At 40.7% G+C, this 24,480-nt stretch overlaps 2 protein-coding genes across 4 annotated transcripts in view; both read left to right on the plus strand.

Annotated features, from left to right (window-relative positions):
- dapp1 (dual adaptor of phosphotyrosine and 3-phosphoinositides) overlaps positions 1-24,480 on the plus strand; it is a 579,028-nt gene that overhangs the window by 35,053 nt on the left and 519,495 nt on the right. The window lies entirely within an intron of this gene.
- Positions 705-24,480, plus strand: part of LOC117267614 (protein YIPF7-like) — a 33,539-nt gene continuing 9,763 nt past the window's right edge. The window contains exons 1-6 of one of the 3 annotated variants that reach the window (XM_078174872.1): positions 705-797; positions 2,423-2,545; positions 4,400-4,527; positions 4,774-4,919; positions 5,058-5,239; positions 20,819-21,464. In XM_078174872.1, coding sequence (XP_078030998.1) covers positions 2,424-2,545; positions 4,400-4,527; positions 4,774-4,919; positions 5,058-5,239; positions 20,819-20,900 — 660 coding nt within the window. In that variant the 5' untranslated portion in view covers positions 705-797; position 2,423 and the 3' untranslated portion in view covers positions 20,901-21,464. Of the gene's footprint in view, positions 798-2,422; positions 2,546-4,399; positions 4,528-4,773; positions 4,920-5,057; positions 5,240-7,728; positions 8,281-20,818; positions 21,465-24,480 lie in introns of those variants that run through there. The other 2 variants (XM_033643625.2, XM_033643624.2) reach the window with 2 other exon arrangements.

Genomic DNA, 24,480 nt, shown 5'->3' on the forward strand with positions numbered 1-24,480 from the left:
AGGCTATTCATGTATAGTATGACTTACACATTAGTAACCTGATGAAAAAATAAGTGTGTTGCAAGAGATCCATTCAGTGTATTTTTTTTAATCATAAGTTTCGACTAATAATGTAAAGTCAGCATGAAGGTATTAGGGGGAAAAAACATCAGTTTAGTGGCCGAGGCATTTACCAAATTGCATCAGAGAGAACAATAACATTTCTGACAGTCTGACAGATAATTTGACTTCACATTATGATATATATATCCCCTGTTTGATTCCTTAAAATATCGGTAATAGCTGCATAATATTAGTATAACCTGTTTCATGGATTCAGTCATTTGATCCAAAGCAAAGCTACTCTAATGTGTCAATTAGAGTATTATTCTACAAAAAAAAGATCACAAAAACTTTCATGCCGACTGCTTAAAGGAATTCCAATGCCACGAATCCTACTTCAATCAGAAAGTTATTGTTGAATCTGTTCAGATATTCATGCCACTAAAAAATGCAAATAAGGGCTATTTATACACTGTATACATCATATTTGTACATTACTTTGACAGTGCTTGCATTTTAAGTAAATAATAAAACAAGAAGCATATACAGCAGCCTTTCAGTTTTAGTCTGTAGACACAGAATAAAGAGGTGCTAAGCACGTGTCATATCCCTGAGACCAAATCCAAATATAGCCAACTATTAATAGAATATCCAGACTGGCCTTCACATGTCTGCTCTGACAACAGCACACTCCTCTGTGAAGTGGCGTTGAAGAAGCCTTCTACACTGTTTGATTGTACTGTAGACGCAAACAGGTGAGTTTACTGAGAAAAAGAACTGGCAAAAGAAGAGGCTGTTGTGTGGTCTGTAGGTCTGTATGCTCTTATGAACACTCAAATACATTTAGAGTTTTCCATGAGTCAGAACTTCTCTGTGGTTTGTTGTGGTAAGCTGGTTCAGCCATGTGTGCATGTTAGTGCATGCGTAGTGTAGCGCCTTCCCTCAGGTTCCATGGTTAACACTGTTAGCTTTGTCAATACTGTTGCCGTTGTTTAGCGCTGTTTATGGAGTTAGCACTGTCAGCTGATAGCTGTCCATGTTGAGAACCATGTCAAGACAACTCAAACACTATGAATTTCCCATAAAGCCCCTTTAAGTTGAATAGACCTTTTTCACAGCACATGTGTTTGACATTTGAATCATAGGTATCACAGATAGCATGCTGCATGCTGAATTACACTGTATAATGTCTGGGATAGAGCCATTATTAATGTATTAGTTATTATTATTATTAGCTCCACCTGTGCTTGTCCTACTATGACAAGACAGAATGTCTGCTGTAAAAATGGTCCAAGAATCTGATGTATACATACATTTCAAAACTAAAAAGATTCAGAATTATTCAGACACAAACACACAATTAAAACAGACAAAAAAAAAAAGAATTTGCAAGTCTACAAAAAATCGGGATGGCCATACACTTGGTGCCACACCATTGTTCCAATGGCCCAAAATTCTGAAACCACATTAGTCTGAAAAATGTCCTATTGGACCAAAAGCCCATTTCTCAAACACTTCATTACCCAAAAAAACACAAAGACTCCGAAGACCCTTTTTTCTGAAAATACATACTATGTACAGTTAAGTTTGATATTCCTGCTGTGTTTCAGCCACCAATCCTTGGGTTTTTTACTGACCCTTCACAGTGTCTCTTGGCGGTGTTTCCAAGCTGTGTTGGAGCCTGCGGACCCTGGTGTTTTCACCAACCCACCCCTGCTTTTCCAGTGACTTTTGTGTCACCAAATGTTGGTGTTTTAAGCTAAAACATTATCTTTTTTGAATGGTAACTAAGCAGTTTTGTGCCTAAATCTAACCACACATGCATCAAAGTGTTGTTGACAAATATGCAAAAAAGATTCTGGCATTGGGTTGTCTACCTGCAGGTAGTGTGTATTGCTGGAGACATGGGACTTCAGAGCAATGATCGTTTGTTTTTGAGATAACAGGCTGTCAAAGAGATGGGTTTTCAGTCCAGAGGGACATTTGAACCCAGTGAATGTGAGCCCAGTGGAAACAATATACAGCTTGATGGGTATTTTCCCTATTGTATAGTAAAAGAAGCATGCAGCTTGTGTTCTTGATAATATGATTTTAATCAAATTTAACTTGGCTGCTTTGACTAGTTTCCTTCTATGGCACTAATAGATATAAATGTAAAATGCAAGCACTTTGAGTGTGGAGGTAATATTTTTAAAGGGGGGCACAAGACCTAACACTAGCTCAGATATTTGACATTCAGTGGCTGAGTCAGTGAGCTGATTCACTGAAGCGTCGCTGTCCTTCTCTCTACACTTAATGGAGTGGTACTTTATTTCTGTTCTGTTGCTTGTGAACAGCCATATTGTGTTTTAACGTGTCCTGACTTTGTTCTTCTGATTAGCATGGGGGACTTTCAGAACCTTGAGCAGGACTTCTACCAGACAGGATATTACATAGATGACCAGGGTAACACTGTGTCCTACTATGATACCTACAATTCCTCAAACCCTGCTTATTATGACACGTAAGTATTCAGACTTTTGAGGATATCCTTATATTTGCCCCTCACCATCTCCTTCAAATCAAGATAAGCATCTGATTATCTGGAAAACAATATCACTAGAACCCAGAATGTGTTTTAAAGCTAAAGGTAAAGGTGCACACATGTGTGCATGTGGGTGGTGCAATACACATTGCAGCCAAAGGTTTCATACTTTTCTATTGCTCAACAGATGGCTGTAACACATTTAGGAACACACTTTATATGTCAACAAAGAAGACTGCAAGATCCAACATGTTTGTAGAACTCAAAGATTTGCACAATGTGTTTTGTGACAAACACTGAATGTAAACAGAAATGCAAAAGGGCACCTTTAAAACTAGAATTACTGCCCCATGGCTTTACGCCTCCGCCAGCCAGTCTAGTTGCAGTTGACATCCATGTCTGTTTAGACTGACATAGGAAATGAAGAGAAATTTAAGGCATAAAGTGTATTTTTGGGCAAAACATAGATGCTTCACACACATTTTCAACCCAGCAGCACAGAAGATCTATATAATTATTACAGTTTCAAGTTGCACACCCAAGATTAGTGTCACTAATTCAGCATCTGACCAAATGTCTCCCCTCCTGTTCCTGAGATATGATGTTGAATAATGGACAGAAGAGTACTTTTGCAGAACATTATGATGTCACAGTGAGGCTGACCTTTGACCTTTTAAACAGAAAATGTCACAAATTTATCATTTTATCCTATTAGACATTTGTGGTCAATGTTGTCATTAATTAACATATGAATTCTTGAGTTATGGCCAAAAAGGTGTTTGCGAGGACCACCAAATTTTAATCAATTAATCTCTGAGTCCAAGCGGATTTTTGTGCCATATTTGAAGAAATTCCCTCCAGGCATTCCAGAGATACCGCATTCAAGAGAATGGGAGGGAAATGAGGTCACAGTAATATTGACCTTCGACCACCAAAGTCTAATCAGTTTATTTTTGAATCTAAGTGGATGTTGGTGCCAAATTTGAAGAAATTCCCCTCAGATATTTCTGAGATATAGCAGTCACAAAAATGGGAAGAATGTGAGATCACAGTAACATTGACCTTTTTCCGCCAAAATCTAATGAGTTTATTTTTGAATCCAAGTGGACATTTGTGCCAAATTTGAAGACATTCCCTCAAGGCGTTTCTGAGATATCATGTTCATAAGAATGACTGATGGATGAACAGATGGACAACCTGTAAACATAATGCCTCAGGTCATAGGGTTGCTAGTTGTTGTTCTGAAGGTGGGGGGGACTTTTCTCACCATCTGGATGAAAAAATATTCTTTCTGCAGTTTTTGCAACTGTTTCCTAATTTATACAAAGAAGGTAGCTTGAAATGACAGATCTCCTTTCTTTTTAAAAATCAAATTAAATATAATTTACGACTGTTACTTTTAATCCATTGAGGACATCTTGAATGTTGCTGGACAGATTCTGTACATTCTTTAGAATCTGACTGTTGTGAATCCTCCATTGTAATGGTGAATGACATATCAGTTAATTCAGTTGCATTTGGTCTTACCATAGCCTTACACATTTTATTAATTTTAAAGTATTGAGTCTCTTTTCACTTTGACTTCATGGTGAAGATTTTCTGTAGATCATAGATTGACTCTTTTTGAGAGCAGCAGGCATTCAGGCCTTTTCACTGGGGCTACTAACATACATTCTGGGATATGGAGGAATTTTAAAAAATGGCGTGGCAGGTTTTGTAAAAGCATGTTCTCCAAATACTCAACTTTTTACACCAAACAAATCCTAATATAACATTACTGATTACGCTTTCTGTGAGAGTTTAAACATCTTTTCTTGCAACTGTTGTTTTCAGTGGAACACAGGGTTTTGTGCCGGGTGCTCTGGATCCTTCCATGGAGCAGCAGTACACTGAACAGTTCTACCAACCTGTGGGAAGCACAGGAACAGATTCTCTTGAAGAGGAACCAAGCCTTCTTGAGGGTAAAAAGAATCTGCATTTGCACAAAATGTTTTTCTTTGGGTCATTAAAACTATCCATGTTGTATTAGGTGAAATCTAGCTAGCAATGGCCCATTCATATAGACGTTAGCTGTGTTGTTGATTCAAGAAAACAGCTGAGGAACTCATCACTGAGCAACAACCCTGTATTCAAACTCCAAATAAAAGCCACTTGGCACTCCATACTAACAGTCCTTTAGAGTTACCTCCTTTTTGTTTATTGTCTAGAACTTGGCATCAATTTTGATCACATCTGGCAGAAGACACTGACGGTGCTGAACCCTTTGAAGCCTGCAGATGGCAGCATTATGAACGAGACTGATCTAACAGGTCCTATCCTCTTCTGCATTGCACTGGGCATCACTTTAATGATGGTGAGCTACTGCTACTGCCTGTTTCAACCAAATATGTGACCATTACTAGGAACCCTGTTCGGCATTCACTGCTGTATGTCACGTACAGTTGTAAGACATAACCAATTCCTGTCTGCTTCTTTACCCCCATATATTCAGGCAGGTAAAGCCCACTTTGGTTATGTGTATGGGATCAGTGCTACAGCCTGTATTGGGATGTACATTCTGCTGAGTCTGATGAGTTCTGTGGCAGTGTCTTATGGCTGTGTGGCCAGTGTCCTGGGCTACTGCCTCCTGCCTATGGTGGTCCTCTCTGCATTTGCTGTCTTCTACTCTTTGCAGTAAGTCCATTCTGTCTTTGTTTGTTATTATAATGTTTCTATTTGTCACTTGATGGAAATTAAGTATGGTATGTGATCTCTGGGCTGGTATGCAGCCCAGAGATCACACCTCTAACTTCTGTTAACATATACAAAATAGGTTAGATATGGGCTTTTGAAGGGTGCTCCTTGTGTGTGCTATGTGTTATATTTCGCTTTCTCTCACCTTTAGCGGTACATGTTGCTGAGCTCAGTGAGCTCAGTGATTGGATGTTTCTTGCTGAAATGTCTCGCTGACAGTTAGCTGCCATCATAGTTAACTTCTATCTTAAAATTCCTATGTACACAGGCTTGTACCAAACAGACATTTTCTAACATAGTTATTAATATTTTGCCTGGGAACCAGATAAATCTGTAAGTTCATGCTTTATTTTCTCTGGCAGATAGGTCTCCTACCCATTTAAACAGATTTCCAGTCAACCTGGCCCGCCTCAGGTTAATCACAATTGATTATTAAATATGGGGAATGTTTCAGACGATGACTGGCAACTTGCAGAGCCTTCCGGCTTTACAAAAAAGACATGATAACATCATTTTTGGCTCACACACCCTCATCCCAGGGACACTACAACACTTGTTTACATTTGTGCATCGCTCAGTGCTATGTCACCTTTCGTTGCTCTGATTGGCTGTAGGTCTATCCAATTGCATCCAGAGGCATTCTGATCTAAAGCCATTGATAATGCCCCTTTGAAATTGAAAAAAAATAATAATATCAGTCAATATCGATACAAAAAAGTCAAAATCAATATTTCTTTTAAGTTTAAAGGCAAATATTTGCTTCTGATTGAAATTCTGAGATTCTGGACTGTTAATTATGGTTTAAACTTTAATTTATTGTCAAAATATGAAAAACATTTACCAAACAGTAGAACATTTCACAAATCTGAAATTATGCCATTTTTAATCAAAATAATGTCAATACATAAGAAAATTAATAGACAAAGTCTTTGTGCAGACTGTTTAAAACACTGACAAGCTGAAAGCTGAAAATATAAACAGAATAAATAGACAAAACAATTTCTTTCATATTTTATGTACAAGTCTTACCCCCAGAGTGAGTAATTTGTGCCGTTTTTCAATCAAAATAATAACAGAAGATAGACTTTGATAATGCCGTGAGGTAATGTGTGGTCATTTATTGCTGATGAATATCTATCTGACGTGACTGTGGCAGAAGTCATGTTTACGGATGAGAAAATGCATGAAAGTTGTATTCACGTTACCTTTAGTCATGTTATATCATGTCATTCTAATGAAATAGCCAGGTTAGTTAGTCACAGTAACTTGCTAACTTACCATTAGCATTAGACGAGTCAACAACCCATACAGCTACTGAAGCTAACGCTATGTGGTGAATTCAATCTCGAGGTAGTGCTGGTCTACATGATCTCAACAATCATACTAAAATTAACTTTATGAACGTGTTGCATGTTGTTAATGGCTTGTCCCATTTTCTTCTTCTACTATTGCTAACTTCAGGCTGCTCCTTCTTCTTCTTCTGGTTAATGGCAGTTAGAAGATTGTGCATGGCATTAGTTCAGGCAGGACACAATGTCAAGCTCAGCTCTCATCCCAGCTACATCAGTTGATCTCAAGCAGCCCAATCAATTCATAGATCAGATGACCAATGGAAGTGAGTCAGTTGATAGATCACATGATTCCTTTCTGTGCAACCAATTGGCAAACATCATTCAAGGCATCCTATCTAAACTTTGGCAATGGCCTGCCTACTGTTGCGGCTTCCTCTGCAAGCTGCTTTGCAACCCGATTCCACCCCAGCTCCTCCTTGTCATGTTGTGTCTGACTTACCAGTGTCATTTCTGTTCGTCATTGATGCTGGCTCTGTTCTGTTCCCAGGGGGTCTTTGCTGCTGCTCTCCCTGCTTTTCATTTAGGCACATGGAAGGGCAGAGAGGTGTGCTCTCTCTGCCTCGGGCTTTCCATGTAGGTGCATGGAAGGACGGAGAGAGCACACATGTCTGAAAGGCAGAGAGACCCCAGAAGAGAGCCATACTGCCAAATATAATACTGCAAATGGAAATAAAGTTTTCTTTGACCAATGCGGTCATGACTGAACTGGCATTTAAGGTGCATTACTGCCCCCTCTGTGGGCTGTAGGTGGTTTAATTACATAAAGGATTTATCGAATACTTATTATCTCTATCAAGGATACTTATATGGAGATAATTATCGTTACTGTTTTATCGCTCAGCCCTACTAGCTACTCCCACACTCCCAAAGCTCCTGACACTGATACCACCATTCAACAATCAGCCACCAAGTTTGTCACCAGCGCCAGCAAAATAGTCCGTGGACAAATAAACATGTTAATGCTCAGTTTTTGGTCAAACCGACAAAGAAAACAGTCAGGTGAAACTAACATGCAGAGTTCAGGTCAGGTTGACTCCCTGGTTAAAGTAATTTGATTCCTTCTTTGTGTTTTGACAGAGGTGCCCTGGGCACAGTTCTGGCCTTGTTAGCAGTTTGTTGGTGTAGTCTCTCTGCCTCCAAGATCTTCATCTCCACCCTGGCTATGGAGGGCCAGCAGCTGCTGGTGGCTTACCCATGTGCCCTACTCTATGGGATCTTTGCACTGCTCACTGTATTCTAATTATCACCAGATTATACACAGAAGGGAATAATTATTAATCAAGCAACAATCTTTTTTATTTCTGCTAAATAAGGTTGAAGGGAGATTATGTTTTCAGCCCTGTCTATTTGTCTGCTGGGGAAAGCACTCAATGGGATTTGAAGGGAAACTGGGATTTTGTTGGATGACTGCATATTACAGAGCTTGAGCTCCAGATTGGATGGTTTTATTTCATCTGTGTTCTATTTCAATTTTGTTTATTTTATAATGTAGCTATATGTAATGTTTCTACATGGTAAATATTTGACTAAGAGAGTGTCTTTTGAACTAAAATAATGCCTTAATGCCTTGTATGTAATTTATTCTGTCCTCAAAGATTTGAATGAATAAATATGTATTTAATAAGTTTATCTGATGTTAACAGGTGTCATTTTGTGGGATTCTGTGATTGCCCCTCTAAATTCTATAAACAGCTTTTAATTATTGTTCCCTAGCCTGAATCATGCTACCATTACAATTTGTAAATGCACACTCATTTAGAAACAGTGACATAGTGCCAGTCAAAACCAACATAACCCAGAGACATATTTTGTCTATCTAGCAGTCCAACAACTTACATCAAACTAAGAAGAGAGACAAAAGGTAAAAGTTAAAGTTCTTGGCTCACCAACTAGGTAATTAGGCTGTTCCCCTGCACTGCTTGTACGTTTTCTTACGAAAATGAATCCACCAAAATGCATACAAATCTCACTTAAAGGAGCTATATGTAAGAAATCTAAAGCAAATAGTCGTAAAATCCTCCTAATATGTAACAGAGAAGAATTTTCGCATTTAAAATTTTTTTTGAAGGTCCGCAAATCATTTTTATGTTTTGAATTTGTGTTTTGGCCTGTTGCGCCACCCACTGCCGTCTACCAGTCACACAGTCAGTAGAGTCTCAGCATCCGGGTTGCCAATTATGACTGAGCTACAATGGCTGACAGTGTGACTAAACCCAAACGACCTCGTTATGATTCCCAAAAACGTCAAGACAAAACTCAAGGCAAAGCGAGGGTCTATATAGGAGATGCTTTTGAACGGTGGAGACGCTTGAAAGCGGAGAAGAATTTGAAATCGGATGTCGAAGTGGTTACTCTTCTCCTCGACAGATAAGCTTTAGCCAAAGTTGGCTAACTAGCATCATAGCTGGATGGGGATGGGCATTTCGAATACTTTCAACTGTTTCAATTTTTGATCATACATTGTATCCCATGTGCAGGTGGGTCATCGACCCGACTGATTTTTTTGAGAAACAAACGTTAGCAGCACGGCAAGCAGCAGTGTCCTGGTACATAGCATTAGCAGCTGGCTCCTCCTCCGCTACGCAGCAGCGTTAGCAGCAGAGAAGCCGGACTTGCTCGAACAGGAGGTGGACACGACTCACAGTAGTATTTTGAATTTGAGTGCAGTAACCGTTTTGGCCACATTCTTACATACGGTGCCTTTAATGATGAGCCAGTAATTTGTGCATAATCCACATAATTTGGAAGGCTGTGATCATGTGACAAATGTGCTAATGGCAGTAAAGAATAAAGTGTGAAGCAGTCTTGGATCTGGTCGTGGATGGGTCACAAAACATAGGACTTTCCCCATGAGACTGGCATTTAGAACTGGATTTTGGGTAAACTTTGAGTCATTTTAAGGTACATCATCATCATGTTTCCAACCACAGTAATTACTTGCCTAAACCTAACCTCCATAACTTTACACTAAGTACATAATGTCATTTGTGGGTCACTTATTTGATGGATATCATGCAAACTGCTGTATGAGGATATGTTGAGTTAATTAGTCTTACCTACGTACCTCACGTCTGCGCTCTAGGCACTTAGTATTTTTGACGGAGTGCTCTGAACTACTTTGGTTAATAAAAACATCCACTCAGAGCTTAAAAGTGTGCCACGTCATCTCCACTTTTCCCCACCATTGTCTAATTGGATGATTTGAGAGGCGAGCCTTCTGTTGTGGTCATGACAACAAGTTTACAGTTGGTAAACAATGACGGAGAAAGTGGTGGTGCTCAGTTCAACTGTTCGGCAGGACCATTTTTGTTATGCTAGGCCCAATATGGAGACATGGCAGGTTGTCTAACTGCCCCTGGGTCATCCTAAAATATGTCTGGAAATGGCCATCATAGAGGTGAAGTTTCTGGACCAACTGGTGGTACTTCCCATGATCCACTCACTTTTTCAGGGTCTTATGTACCCACACAGATCAATCAATCAAACAATTTGCTGACAGCCTCTCACCCTCAACCAGAGCTATAGCAAGCATCCTCTGACTGTTCATTTTAGGAACTAGTTACTAATTACTGTGAAAAAAATAATAATAATAATAATAATGATAAATAAACGGTAGATTGGTTACACAGGAAGGTTATGGTAGGGGGGTGTTGGGGTGGTTGCCTGGCAACAACAAAGCACGTTTTCTTCTGGTGACTGGGCTGCCCACAGTTTATCCTGTGTCCATTGGCAGTGTTTCAGATCCTGCTCCAAACTGGTTTTACATCAGCAGATCAGTATTTTACTCCATGAAACTGAAAAACAGGCTGTATTTTGATGTTTCCCATTTAGACAGATATAATTTGATAAGTGTCCACAGTGTAGAGACACCCCACTGGTGGATATATATGGGGGTGTGATAGAAATCTTTTTCGCTTTCTGTTTTGAGAATTCTCAGTTTAATGTCATGCAGTGTTTTCATGGTCATCAACTCATGATGGTCCTTTGTCGCTCCATTCCCTGTCATTACAGTAGAGGGAGCCATAACATTAGGTTTGCAGTGTTGAACTGTTCTCACTGGCTGACTGAGGATACAATACTCCTCAGCCAGTTTCATGACACTGAGAAAGTTGACGTAAATTTGACAGAAACTTTGTTCCATTTCTTGTCCTTTAAAGCCATTTCCAACACACTACTTTGTCACTGTGTTTACTGCAGAAGCACTGCTGTATCAGTTGTGTGTATGTGTGTGTGTGTGTGTGTGTGTGTGTGTGTGTGTCTGTGTCTGTGTCTGTGTGTGAACGTGAACCAAGGAGGATGTCGACAGTCACAGTTTACAGAGCTGTGGAGCTTTCAGAGGAAGAAAAGGAACTCATTTCTCACACAGCCTCCATGATGTATGGGGGTCTGAGCGGACTGTGACAACCACAGAGTCAGTGATGTTCTGCAGACAACTTTCTTTAAGAGCATGGAGAGCGGGCGGGGGAGGGAGAGGGGGGGCACGGACGTCCATACAATTCGCAGTGATATTAACAATGGGTAACTTCTAAAGGTCCTGGTCCAATCAGGCAGGTGGATCCAGTCCCTCAGGTGCTGCTCGAGCTAACAGGGTCGAATACCAAGGCCATGATCTCTCTCTGCTCTGTGTTTCTGCTCTGTGTGCTCTGAGACTGTGGTGGCACCAAGACTGAGCTCCATCACAGAAACATCACAACACTGCTCGTTGCTGTTATACTGAAGAATGGTAACAGTGTTGTTTTGATCATTTCAAGCTGCACTAGACAGACTGTTACTGAAAAAATGAAACATCAGTCCTTAATTTACCCCTAGCAGCACAACAAACACCTTAACTGAAATCAGGTTGTTTGGTTTGATACAGTAGCTAGGGACCCCTTGATCAGACTGATTGAAGACAAACCTTGGTTGGTCAAAGTTATTTGAAAGAGAAAACAATGCTAAGCAGTAAAATGGTTTTTCAAACAGAATCTGTGTAAACACTCATCACAGTTTGCAGGCCCACTTCCTGCTTTAACTTTTACCCTCCTACAGTTGTGGGCACACAATTTTCCTGTACAGTGAGGGATCACTAGCAACATGTCAGATGTGATGTCCTCCCACAACACACTCTCACTCTGACCTCTTCTCATATCGATCTTTGGTCATGGACTTTCCATGTCGAGATTTGACGTGCAAGGTACCCTGGATACGTTGGTTGCTGATGTTCTGGGACGCTGTGTCAACTGTCTGTTTTCAAAATACACTGCTTTTACAGGAAATGTACAGTTTGCATACAGTCTCTTTCAAAATAAAAGTATTTAGTTGGTACAACACCACTTATTGACATATTTTCCTTCAACAACAAACGCACATAGTTACATTTAGCCAACACACACATGGTTAGGTTTAAGAAAAAAGAACAGCGTTTGGCTTTACATTCATATAGGATGCGAACACCAGCCTCGCAGGTGAAAGTCTTTGTTGTTGGACCCATCCATGTGCTCTCCCATACACCCTACTTGGACTTTCGCCCCCTTAACTTACTTTGTTGTCTGGCCACGTTTTCCCATGACACAGCCGGGTGCTGTTACTGAATAATGGTGATCGGCCGTGTGTCATGTCAATGTGAAAAGACAGCTGTTTTTCGTCGGTGTCTGACGCCAGAAGTTACTGCCCAAGCACCGGTATTCAATGACAGGAGGGAGACCGGGTGCAAAATGTGTTGCTGGCCACCAGTGTCATTAGGTGCTGATATCTGGTTGCATTTAGGTTGCAGCATTGGGTGACCAAAATTCTACATTAAGATGTGGAATACCATCATCAATTTGATGAAGAATACTGATGACAAATTATTATTTTTTGTTTGTTTTAAGTTGAGTTGAGTTGTGTCTTCCAAACTTCTCAGGCCAACGCCACATAGAATAACGACTTTAAGCTGGAAAGTATGGAGAGCAAAACCAGATTCAGCAAAATGTCATAATGTTAACCTCTACACAATATGAAATTCTAATGCCATTAGACACTTAAATCATCATTATCGTGATTTTCATTCCAACCAAAATTTAACGTCTGTCTAACATAAGACACAAGAGTCCAATGTCTTTCTGATGTTAAACTGACATCCAGTGACATCTTTATCTATAAAATCAAAGAAATTATCTGTCTTATTTATATTTCCACGTTTTTTTAGATGAAGGGAATTAGCGCAGACTACAGCTAAAAACTCCAGATTTTAAGCTTTATTTGGATTTAAGGGTTACAGGGATTTAAAAGAAATACAGCTGCCATACCTGGCTTTTGTCCTGCTACTCCTGAGTTTCCTTGTCTGTCTTCCTCTCTCAAAAAGTCACACACCAGGGAGAACGCTGCAGGGCGCAGTCCTGTCTCTGTCCTGAGCAGTGGTGATCCTATACTCTGGAGGGCCCCAGGCAAAGAAGCCCATTGAGGCCCTGCAGCACCCCCTTTTCTCCTCTTCTTGTTTTTTCTTTCATTTGTGACCACAAAAGGAAACACCTAACATATGACGGTCACAGGTAGATAGCTGACTTTCCCAACTGACAGTATCCCGCTGTAATACAGTAGCTAGAACGGGCCTCACTTAGGCCCAATCCCAATACCCCCCTTGTCCACTACCCCTTAGCCCTTGGCCCTACCCCTAGCCCTTGCCCACTACCCCTTGGCCCTCAAAATGGAGCAACAAGGGGTTGGGGTAGAAATCTTTCCCTAGGAATTGGGACACCACTCACTACGTCACCGCGTCGGTTACGTTCACGCATATGTAACTATTTTAAACAGGAAGCTGCGAGCCATCTACATTTCCAAACGGCATCTACAATAGAGTCTCATTCATCCTACCGATCACGTTTGCCGCATTCATCATGCTTCGTTTGATGAACGACAGACAACAGGGGACTTCTGCTAGCTAGCTGACCAGCTAACATTACAAGGCAGCGTAGTTATATTAGCTGGTGTGTTATTGTAATGTGAAAAATCCAACAATTTGGCAGAACAGGACAGATGACAGACGCCAGATAGTGCGAGCTAGCTAGCTAGCTAACAAGCAACCTGACAACAGTAACGTTAGCTATGTATGAACTTTTTTCCCCGTCTCTGGCTCGGTGGTAGCCATGGCAATGTCTACCCCTCACTGGCAAGTCAGCATCTGAAATCCCTCGCTCCGAAGGACTAGTTTCATACCCACTTCCCCTCGTTATGCCCCCTACCCCTACACACAAAAAGGAATTGGGACACCACTACCCCTCGCGGGAACGTGCAAATGTAGGGGTAGGGCCAAGGAGTAGGGCTAAGGGGGGGTATTGAGATGGGCCCTTATCCTTCTTTATCACCAACATGAAACAAGTTCCGTTCCAGTTCCTGTGCCTAATTTTGAACAGAAGAGCGTTTTGACTAAAAATATATAGGTTCAGAACCTGAACAGTTGGTTCACAGCATGAACCAAAAAATAACAGATTTTCCTTGACCTGCAGTGCAAACTGTGATGACATCAGAGGGCGTGTCATATTCTACAGGTTGGAAAGAGAGGAGGAGAAGGCAACCATTGAGAAGTCAAGTGAGAGATTGTCAGAAAAAAGAGCATTTCATGGCTCTCATTAATACTGTAGTTGGTCCATGCTTGATTTTTGGGTAAAAACAAACATGTAATAACAAAGTTTGCAGTTTATCAATGTAATCCATGATTTTGGTTTTACTGTTTTCTTCCGTTATGCATTGTTAACATTGATTCCATACCCTTGATTGAAATGGTTCTGCTCAAAACTGGTGAAAACACAGGCTGATTCACTATAGCACCCAGGTTACAAGAATCCTGAACAAAACTGGTTTGAGAACCAGAGCTAATGTGGTGGAAAGGGGGTATAATGTTTTTTTTTGTGGTGTGCCTTGGTGGGAGGTTTAAAGGGGTTTATAGTCATGATTGCAAAAATTAGTGGCCATTAGGGGCCCCTCCTCCACCATTTGCCTGGTTTGCCTCTCCTGACAGTGTACCTCTGGTCCTCAGTCATGACCATTTTTTTTATAGCAGTGGTTCCCAACTGGTCCAGTCAGTGGATCCAGATTTCTCCTTAGTCGCTAGTTCAACATCCACACAGTTTAATACATGCAGCGTCATACATGCCTTTGATCATGTCGTAGAGTTTTATGTCTCCGTCAAGTAGCTATTGGTTACTCACTCACTCTACAGCAGGAAATGGCATTTCAGAATGAAAACTCGATTCTGGAAATTCACTGTACTTAAAAATAAAGTGTTTTTTTTGTTTTGTTTTTTTTTACAAACACCACATTCACGAGTCACTTGTGGTCCAATACAATGGACCCACAACCCACTTCTGGACCGTGACCCACAAGTTGGGAATCACTAGTTTAAAGAGTAACGTTTACCATGTTCACCATCTTAGTGCAATACTGTTTATGTGTAAGTATGTATTTTTATGTTTTTTTTATGGTGTATGCTTTTGATTTCCTCTGGGTTATTATTGTTAGGCAGCAACAGCTACTGAGTCCAAGAAGAATTTCCCTATGGGGACAATAAAGTATATCGTATCACATTGCATCATATCGTATCGTATCGTATTGTATCGTATTAGTGTACTAACTTGCTAAACTTTGCAAATTAGCATTACAAATAGAGTGCAAGTTAAGGTGAAAAGATGAGTTTTAAGATTGGATTTAAAGGCTTCAACAGAGTGAGGAGGAACAAAATGTCACCTTATGAGACCACACGGCAATGCAGGACAGTGATTCGTAGTATGGCAGTCCTGGATCTGTGCCACTGCTACACTCTGACTTTTCTTGGATCATCATTAGAGCATAGCTGTGGCACCAAATCTAATTTCACAGCTTTAAAAGTTTAATCCAAACAGTTTTGGTAACAGCTGTGAACTTAAGTAGCCTACATGCTGAAGTACTTCACAGACTATTTCCTTATCCACAACTTTAAAAGTGAACCTCCTGACAGGCTGTAACCCTTTGATGACTTTAACCTAAAACTTGACCCTGTGTAACCTGAACCACAACATAACCCTTTAATTGGTTAATTCTGCTTAAGGCCTTGTAACAGGAAAACATGCAACATGCTTTATTCCACATCCACAGAGTGACTCAGAGGAAAGAGAACAGTTAGCTGAAGCAATAGCATAAACAACAGCCAAAGAGTGTGTTTATATTAGTGAGAATACAGGGAGAATATATGTGAGGGAACATGTGTGCATGTTTGACAGAAAGAGGAGGGAAAGGGAAGGACAGTCCCACGGTGGGACTGTGAGGAGCAGGCCCACTCTTTCTTCTCCTGACTGTTTGGACTGGTTAAAGCAAACAAATCCCTCTGGCCAAGCGGTAGGCTGAAGACAAGCGCTCCCTGGGCCCCGCGTAACTCTCCTGCTACTTTACACTAAACTCTTCCAGATGATTGATGGGTTCTCTCCTCTCAGAGACTCGCTCCTGCTCACCTTTCATTCACCAGAGTACAGGCAGACGGGGATCTCCGCTCGGTGCACTGCGATCCATCATTAGTGGTGCAATCTACAGGACATATGACCGATTCAGTCGACAATCAGCCACAGCTGAGACCCACTTAATAAACGTCTATACCCTGCAGCAGTTTTATAAAGAGTTCATGTTTCATTTGCGAGGATGCAATATGGATCAGTTAGGCTTGGAATAAGTTGACTTCCTGCATCTGAAGTCTGCTGTCTTAATGCTGAGATGAGCCCTGAGGGTTTTCTAGAGGGTTGCATCAGTATACAGGCTTAAGTCATGGAAAAAACAACAAAGTGAGTATTTCAGCCCAGCAGTGGGGCTGAAAATATAAAGTCTGCACTTTTACTTCACTTTAATGACCACACACTCACAGCTGTAGCTACCATTGAGGACACTGAGGTCATGTCCTTTGTAATTTGGTGTAAGTTCTGGGGTAAAGTGGGGAGTTTAAATCCCACAGACAAAGATGCACATATGGTGATAATTTTATGCACTGATACCAGTGACATGGCGGTGAAATACTGGTTTCAGCCAATTAGACTACAGCAGTGTGTGATGATCCTTAATCATTATATCAATGTTCAAAATTGTAAGTGAGAACAGAGAGTATGTTAAGTTGGCTGTAAAGTCAGTAAACCCACCAGATATGTACCTACAGAATGTGACGGAACTATTAAAAGCTACAATAACATCATCAGTTAGCGTATGCACCTTTTTAAAGGGGTCCTTTCATGCTTTCCTAATTTTCTAATATTACAGTTATCCCCAAAACAAAGACTCGTTACATCCCTACTTTGTTGTCAACTCACTACTGACATGAAAACCAACAATCAGTCACGCCTCTGGATTTATTTTCATAATCATTATGCATGCAAACATGACAAGAACATTGTTGTTCCACCTAGTGGTACTATGACTCCTTTCTCTGTGAAAAACATGTCCTCAAATCCCTTGAAACAGCTACTGCAATCTCTAGCACAACAACATTAAGTTTGGGGGGCCCATTAGCTCACCCAGTAGAGCACGTGCCCCACATACAAAGGCCCTGTCCTTGCCTCAGCGGTTGCAGGTTCATTTCCAACCTACAGCCCTTTGCTGCACGTCATCCTCCTTCTCTCTCCTCCTTTAATGATAAAACAACTGTCCTATCAATTAAAGGCAAAAAGCCCTAAAAAATCTTTTTATTTTTTTGTTTTTGTTGGAATCTTTAGTTTTTTGGATCAGATCACAGTAAAACCGGTGACCCCATTTTAGGCTCATTAAATTGGCAAAGTTAAATCAGTTAAATCACAAATTAGGAACTGTGGAGGATTACCAACCAGGAAGACATAGCGAATGAAAGACATTCAAAATAAGAAGGTGGAAATGGATAGATCACACTCTTAGAAAAGGCACTAAAATTCCCCAAGACATCGACCTACAAGGAAAAGCGCATTATAAAAAATGTATGTATATATATATATATATATATATATATATATATATATACATATATAACAGGATGGCCCTTGACTTCCAGGTCGAATTGAACAGGTGACCTTCTGTTCTTAGTTTGAGTTTGTGTGAATTCAGCTCGCCAAGAGAAAGTCTTTCGATTACTCTGAGTGTGAGAATCTCTATTACTTGCTCAAATATAGTAATATTAATTATAGGCCTCAAGTATATAGGCCTCTTGTTGCTCACAATATCTAATATGCTCATGATTTTGTTCTGTCACCTTAATTATCTAATTCTGCTCTTACAATCTGCACCTGCGTGTCAAAGGGTGATTTGTAAACTGAGCAGCATTCAAATTTGTTCTCTGCTCGCTCAAGTATTTTGTTGTCATTATACTTTCATATCAGTAAACCTCCATGTTAACTTGAGAACCTATACTGACTTGACCGTGTGAAGAGAAATCATGTCTCTGTGTGCAAATCCAAACATGTACTTTATCACTCACCAATTCCTTCACTTCAAATCTCAGCTCTGTACTCATTACACAATAAAAAAAAGCCAAGGTAGGACAGCTTACAATAATTTGTTATAGACTTGGGGGAAGGTTGAAAAGTTCAGTGTGCTGGTCTAAGGGCACAGCAGCACATAACACATTTGGATGTGCAGAGGCTTGGGCCAAACTAAATACTCGAGCTGTTTTCCCTCAGCCTGCCGTAGGCTTGGTGCTGCTCCAGCCCGGCTAGGAAAGGAGATGAAAGATGCAGATAAAGAATTGGCACTTTGTTCCTGGTGAAAGTAGAAGATGTTGGAGTCATGACCTGTTAGTGCTTCAGATCATTCAATGAAAAACTCCACAGTGTACTGAAAACCTGAGAATTAAAAGAATAGGCTTGGATTTATTTCTTGTTTTTCTTATGTTGTATGTAAGTTGAGAGAGTTACTGGCTGCTATAACCATTCCTCAATACCAGCCATGAAGTGATCCCTAGCCTCTACAGTGTAAGAGATGGCGAGCAAAACCCAGTCTTTATATCATGAAATTCATTATTCATTATAAATGTACCCATCGCACAGGAGTATTTATATCATGTATTTATATATATATATATTATATTATATATATTTTATTATCACTGTATTAAGATGGACTTTAACAAAGTGCACCTAACCTTTAAGACCAAATGTAGTACCATGATAATACAATAATACAACCTCAAGTTGAATCAATCATGTTTACACACGGACTTAGAAACTTTTGTTGGTCATTGACCCTGAAGGAACAGGTTTGATTTGTTGCGTTTTTGCGTATCCATCCAAAGCCATTAGAGAGTTGTTTGACCAAGAGGCAGTCTGCCTGAGACTGGAATAACTGTCCTGTGGCTGTAGGCGTCCACCCACCAGTCAAGTTTCTCTTACAGTTTACATCCATGTCTTTGAAAACATGGATGCTTCACACACATCTTTTCCCCTGCAGCAGAGAAGATCTATACAATCAGCACATGATTAGTGTCACCAATTCATTATCAAACCAAATGTCTCCACTTCTGTTCCTGAGATATAATGTTGAGTCATGTCCAGAAAAATATTATGATGTCACAGTGACGCTGCCCTGAGCTTTTGGATATAACTCACTTCCTGTCATCACTTCATGATTATGTCATTTTAGACATTTGAGTGAAGTTTTGTTTTGTGAGGTCACACTGACCTTGAAGTTTGATGTTTGACTACCATATTTTTATCGCTGTATTCTCCAGTCCAAGTGGACGTTTGTGTCAAATTTGAAGAAATTCCCTGAAGGTGTTCTTGAAATATTGCATTCACAAGAATGAGACAGATGCAAGGTCAAAGTGACCTTGACCTTTGACCACCAAAATCGAATTAATTACTGACTCCAAATGAATGTTCGTGCCAAATTAGAAGAAATTCCCCCAAGGTGTTCTTAAGACATCACATTCATGAGAATGTGGTGGACAAGGTCACAGTGACCTTGACCTCTGACCACCAAATTCTAAGCAGTCCATTCCTGAGTCCAAGTGAAGCATTGTGCCAAATTTGAGGAAATTTCTTCAAGGCCTTCTTGAGACAGTGCATTTACAAAATGGGACGGACACAAGATCACAGTGGACATTGAAATTTGACCACCGCAATCTAATCAGTTCAGCCTTGAGTCCCAGTAGATGTTTGTGATAAATTTGAAGAAATTCAAATGGTGTTCTTAAGATGCTACATTAATTAGAATGTGATACTAGACAAGGTCACAGTGACCTTGCTCCCCGATGTTTGACCACCATAATTCTTATACATTCAATGATTCAAAGTGGATGTTTGTGCCAAATCTGGAGAAATCCCCTCAAAGTCTTCTGGAGAAAGTGCATTCACGAGAATTAGTCAGCTGTAGGGTCTCGCTGACCTTGACCTGTGACCACCAAAATCTAATCAGTTCATTCGCAATTAGGTTAAGGCTACAAAACTACTTGGTTAGGTTTAGAAACAAAGATCATGTTTTGGGTCAAAACAAATTTATTATGTAACTTTGTTAAACACCAATTATTTTTGGTTTCACATGGGACAAGAACACTGTCCTGGGTAAAAGATCAATTTTGATTGACCCATCTACCTCAAAAGCTCCCTTCTTCCCTACGCTGACTTTCCTGCTGTTGATACTTCTACTGAATAGGATAAAATTTGTAAATGTGTAGCCCTTTAAGACATGCTCAAAACTGACTCTGAGATACAACAGACTTGAGAGACTCAATATCTGACGTTGAGAGATCTGTACTGCTGCAGTGCTGGATCTGGATCTGGGGGCTATAGCATGAAACTATTAACCCTGACATCTTGATATCTAAAGCCTTCTCACACATTCTTTCAAGATTTCATGACCCTATCTAATTGTGTTGCTGTAGACTGTTGCGGCCCTGGTTGCAGAATCATGTTTGATCAGCTGTTATGTAAAGCCAGCCTGGCTCGTGTCATTGGGGAGCAACGGGCTGCCTCTTGTGTTGGATATTATTACCACAGAGAATGCTTTGCAAGCTAACTTCTTTCCCAACCTGCAGAAATGATGCTGTACATTACCACAAAAGACAGGCAAGGTCAACATTAGTTTATTGTGTTTTATCTTTGCTGTGCATTCATATGTGTGTTTTGTCCTGTATGTTTTTATTGTGCTTGCTTTTACTGTTTTTAGTTTTACTTCCTGCTGTTGTCCCACTCAATTAGTGCCAAATACCTGTAACTGGTGGAAAAATCTCTTACAGATTGACAAGGTGGTCACCCAACCAGACAAGACTGTTTCTAACTACAACCAATGAGGTGGTGGAGAGGAGGGCCTTACCTTAAGTAATAGTAATATGGAAATAAATAGGCAAAGGTGTGCTGGATCATGGAGAGAAGAGCCTAAGTGGACCGCTCAAGAAGCAGCACTGAAAACAGAGCAGAAGAAGCTCAAGAGAAGCAGCACAAGAGGACGGCAGTGAGGCAAGATGACACAGCACGACAGTTTGCAGTCCATTCAGAGGTGGTCTGCTGGGAGAAACCGGGGCAAAGAAGAGACCAGCAGCTACAGCACTACAGCGCATCACAACCATCAGGCAGAATTGAGAGCTCTGCCGGCTTAGTATTAGTATCCATCTTCTTGACTTGAGTATAAGCAGGTAACGGTGCTGTGTATAAGTGACTGCTGGCTGTCTCTTATTATCAGGTTGCCCATAAACATGTGGACTTCAGATGCCGAGAGTGGATTTTGACCATTTTTCAGAGTGCCACAACTTAATGTAAGTACATACTGTTTATGGCCAGCCTGTGCAGGTCCATTTTTGGAAACCCGCACCTGCCTACCTGTAAGGCCAACCTGTTAAGTTAAAGTCTATACAGTCTATGGTTGAAGGTTTCACGTCTCTCTGCTGGTGTTTAGTGAGCTTTAATTACTGTTTTTTTCGAAGGAGTCTGGTGACCTTTGACGAGAGCATAGATGGGGAATTGACCTATGGCTAAGTCCCACCCTCAAACGTGATGAGCCAATCACAGTGCGTATAGCCATTCCCATACACTCGAACATTCTCTGCCTGGACGTTCATTGAAATGCATTACAGAAAGTCAGTTTTGTTCGGTTTTATGAGCTTTTTTGGAGATTTGAAGTTTAAAAATGGTCAAATGGTGTGCATGGGGTACATGCAACTCCGACACAGAGGCTGGGCGACTGGGTGTATTTTTTACCCTTTAAACCACATCTCAACAAAGAAGTGTCTCCTTTAGATAAAGTTGTGTGGTAACGATAGACCACAACATCAACTCGGGTCCATGTCATTGGTCTGACAGCCAATTAGTCTGACGTCCCGTTGTTCCGATATGTGATTATACTAGGCTATACTGTATTTGTGTACCATAGAGGATCAGCAAACGCAACAAAAGTAGGCTACTGGTTGAGATACAAGTGTCAATGAAACACCATAACCTCCTGTTATTAACTCTGGGGTTGGGGTTGTGTGGGGAGCTCTCCATGGTGCTGAACAGCTCCCGGCGGGCGTATTTCTACCTTGATGGTGCGCCGCGACCGGCTCTGGGTCAGCTGGGAAAGGCTTGAGGCGAAGCAGGCTCACAGCTTATGTGTTTGCCACTTTCTTTTTCATTTTAACCCACACCATGATCTTTTCCTGACCCTAACCAAGTGTTTTTTGTGCCTAAACCTAACCAGACCTTAACCACAGGGCATCATGATGATTTCAGAACAACGGGACTTCGGAACAATGGGTTTAATATGGTCGGACCAATGGGCTGTCGGACCAATGGGCAGACACCCATCAACTCAACGTGAATAACATTAACAATGACGTCTACATCCATATGGCTCTAGTTAAGCTAACGTTAACTTCTGGAGCTTAGCTTCATTAACTTATCTGTAATCACAGAGATAACAAAGGTTGGCAAACGTTATGCTGAATGATTCAATGTAAATACTGTAGCACCAAACTAACGGAGAGACACTCTTGGTAAAGATGGTAAAAAGGCCGTTATCCTTTTCTCATATTCTGAGCCAAAAACCTGAACTTCAGTGGCACTTTAACTTGTTGTCTTTGATGGCGACTGCAACAAAAGGTGGTTCACAAGCGTACACTGTGACCTGTAAATTTTGTCTTGTAATTTAAGCTTTTCATCGACCTTCTCAACAATAAATAGATGAATATATCCCTCCAATGCGTAGTTTAGGCCCTTTTGGTTACTTCTCAATGACATCTGATCGTTATGTCCCTAAAAAATCATCAATTGCCTCCTGCGAAATGCCGTGTGCTGTGACACCTGCCATAGCACCGGTCACTGAATGTTGATAGTTTGTCTGAGTGAGTTGAGTGGAGGGGGGCGTGGCTTAGTCATAGGTCAACTGAAGGTGTTCACGGCTTTCCCATCGGAACAGGCTGTCTGATGGAAAGGTAGAGCAGTGAAAATACTCGCAATATAGCGTAAGCTTAAAATGATAAATGATTTTTTTTAGGTGGCTAAAATATGTTTTGTTGCGGCCCCCTCCACAGCAGAACTCCAGCCTGCTTCTTCATACTGGGGACGTGCTGACTGACATCCACTATACGTAATACACTGACTATGGATAAGTACCCCATACAACCCTACTACTACAAAAAATACGAACTATCTCTTTAAAGCTCAGTATGTCAAAATGTCAAAGGAGAACAGCTTGACTTATAAAAAAGGGGCAGTGGTACTGAACATTTTGGGCTTATTTTATAACGTATGAGCTGTTTATGCTGGAGACCTGAGCACAGTCAGGCCAACAGAAGCTGAAGAACAGACAGATTTAATGCACTTTTAATTGAACCATTATGTGTTGGACCTTGAAGCATAAGCAGGCTGAGTGAGGCCCTTACATTTATATTAGCATTGCAGTAGGCCTATCAATACTACTGTGCCATTTACAGACATTAAACTCTGTAATTGCACTAATTGGAGTTATTTGTAAAATAAATAGAATGGAGCTGCCATTAAAACGCCCCAGGAGCACCTTGTGTGGGGTGAATCTGATAAAGTGGCTGCCTCTGTGTTTATACCCTGTTTTCCAGCATTCTATAAATGATCCAGAAAATGTCCTAATGAAGAATACAGGTGGGAAAGTCATTACGTATCTGGGGGGGTCTTGCTACTGCTTCATGTAGGGAGAAGTGCTCTATCTATGGGTGACCTGGAGAGAAAACATTCCCCGCTAATGACTGCTCTCAGAGCAGCCAGCATGGCTGACTGAAGCCTAAGTAACCCCTGAAGAAAATGGATTTCTAACCCCCCCCATCCCCCCGGAGCCTGTGTGTAAATGAGGCGGTCTGTAAATGAGGCAATTCACAGAGCATTATTCTATTACAGTGCATACACCTGATTATGGAGTAATATACTGTAAGATAACACACCTGATGAACAAGGCCTTCAGAGAGAGTTGATGGTTTAAAGGTCCAGTGTGTAGGATTTAGGGGGCTATATGGCAGAATTAGAAAATAATACAGTAAGTATGTTTTTCTTTTTAGTGTATGATCACCCTGAAATAAGAATCATTGTGTTTTCATTACCTTAGAATGAGCTGTTTATATCTACGAAGAGAAGGGTCCTTGTCTCCGGAGATCGCCATGTTTCTACAGTAGCACAGAATAGACAAACCAATCACTGGCTCTAGATAAGGCCAATCGTGTTTTGTTTTTTTTTATCTTTTTTTAATTAAACATCAAACAACTATTCAGTGTTTTTACCAATTTAATTCATTTATTTTGGAGAGGAAGAGACCTCTACAGATAATTTGGCTCCTGATGTAAACCTCCCAGCATCTTTTTAGAGCAAAAAGGTGAGCAAACATTAGCAGGTGATAGGTTAGCGGCCTATCTCCAATGTGCCAAACAGTGTCGGAGATACATAGATTTGTAACATGAAA

This window comes from Epinephelus lanceolatus, chromosome 15, assembly GCF_041903045.1.
Source record: "Epinephelus lanceolatus isolate andai-2023 chromosome 15, ASM4190304v1, whole genome shotgun sequence".
NCBI lineage: Eukaryota > Metazoa > Chordata > Actinopteri > Perciformes > Serranidae > Epinephelus > Epinephelus lanceolatus.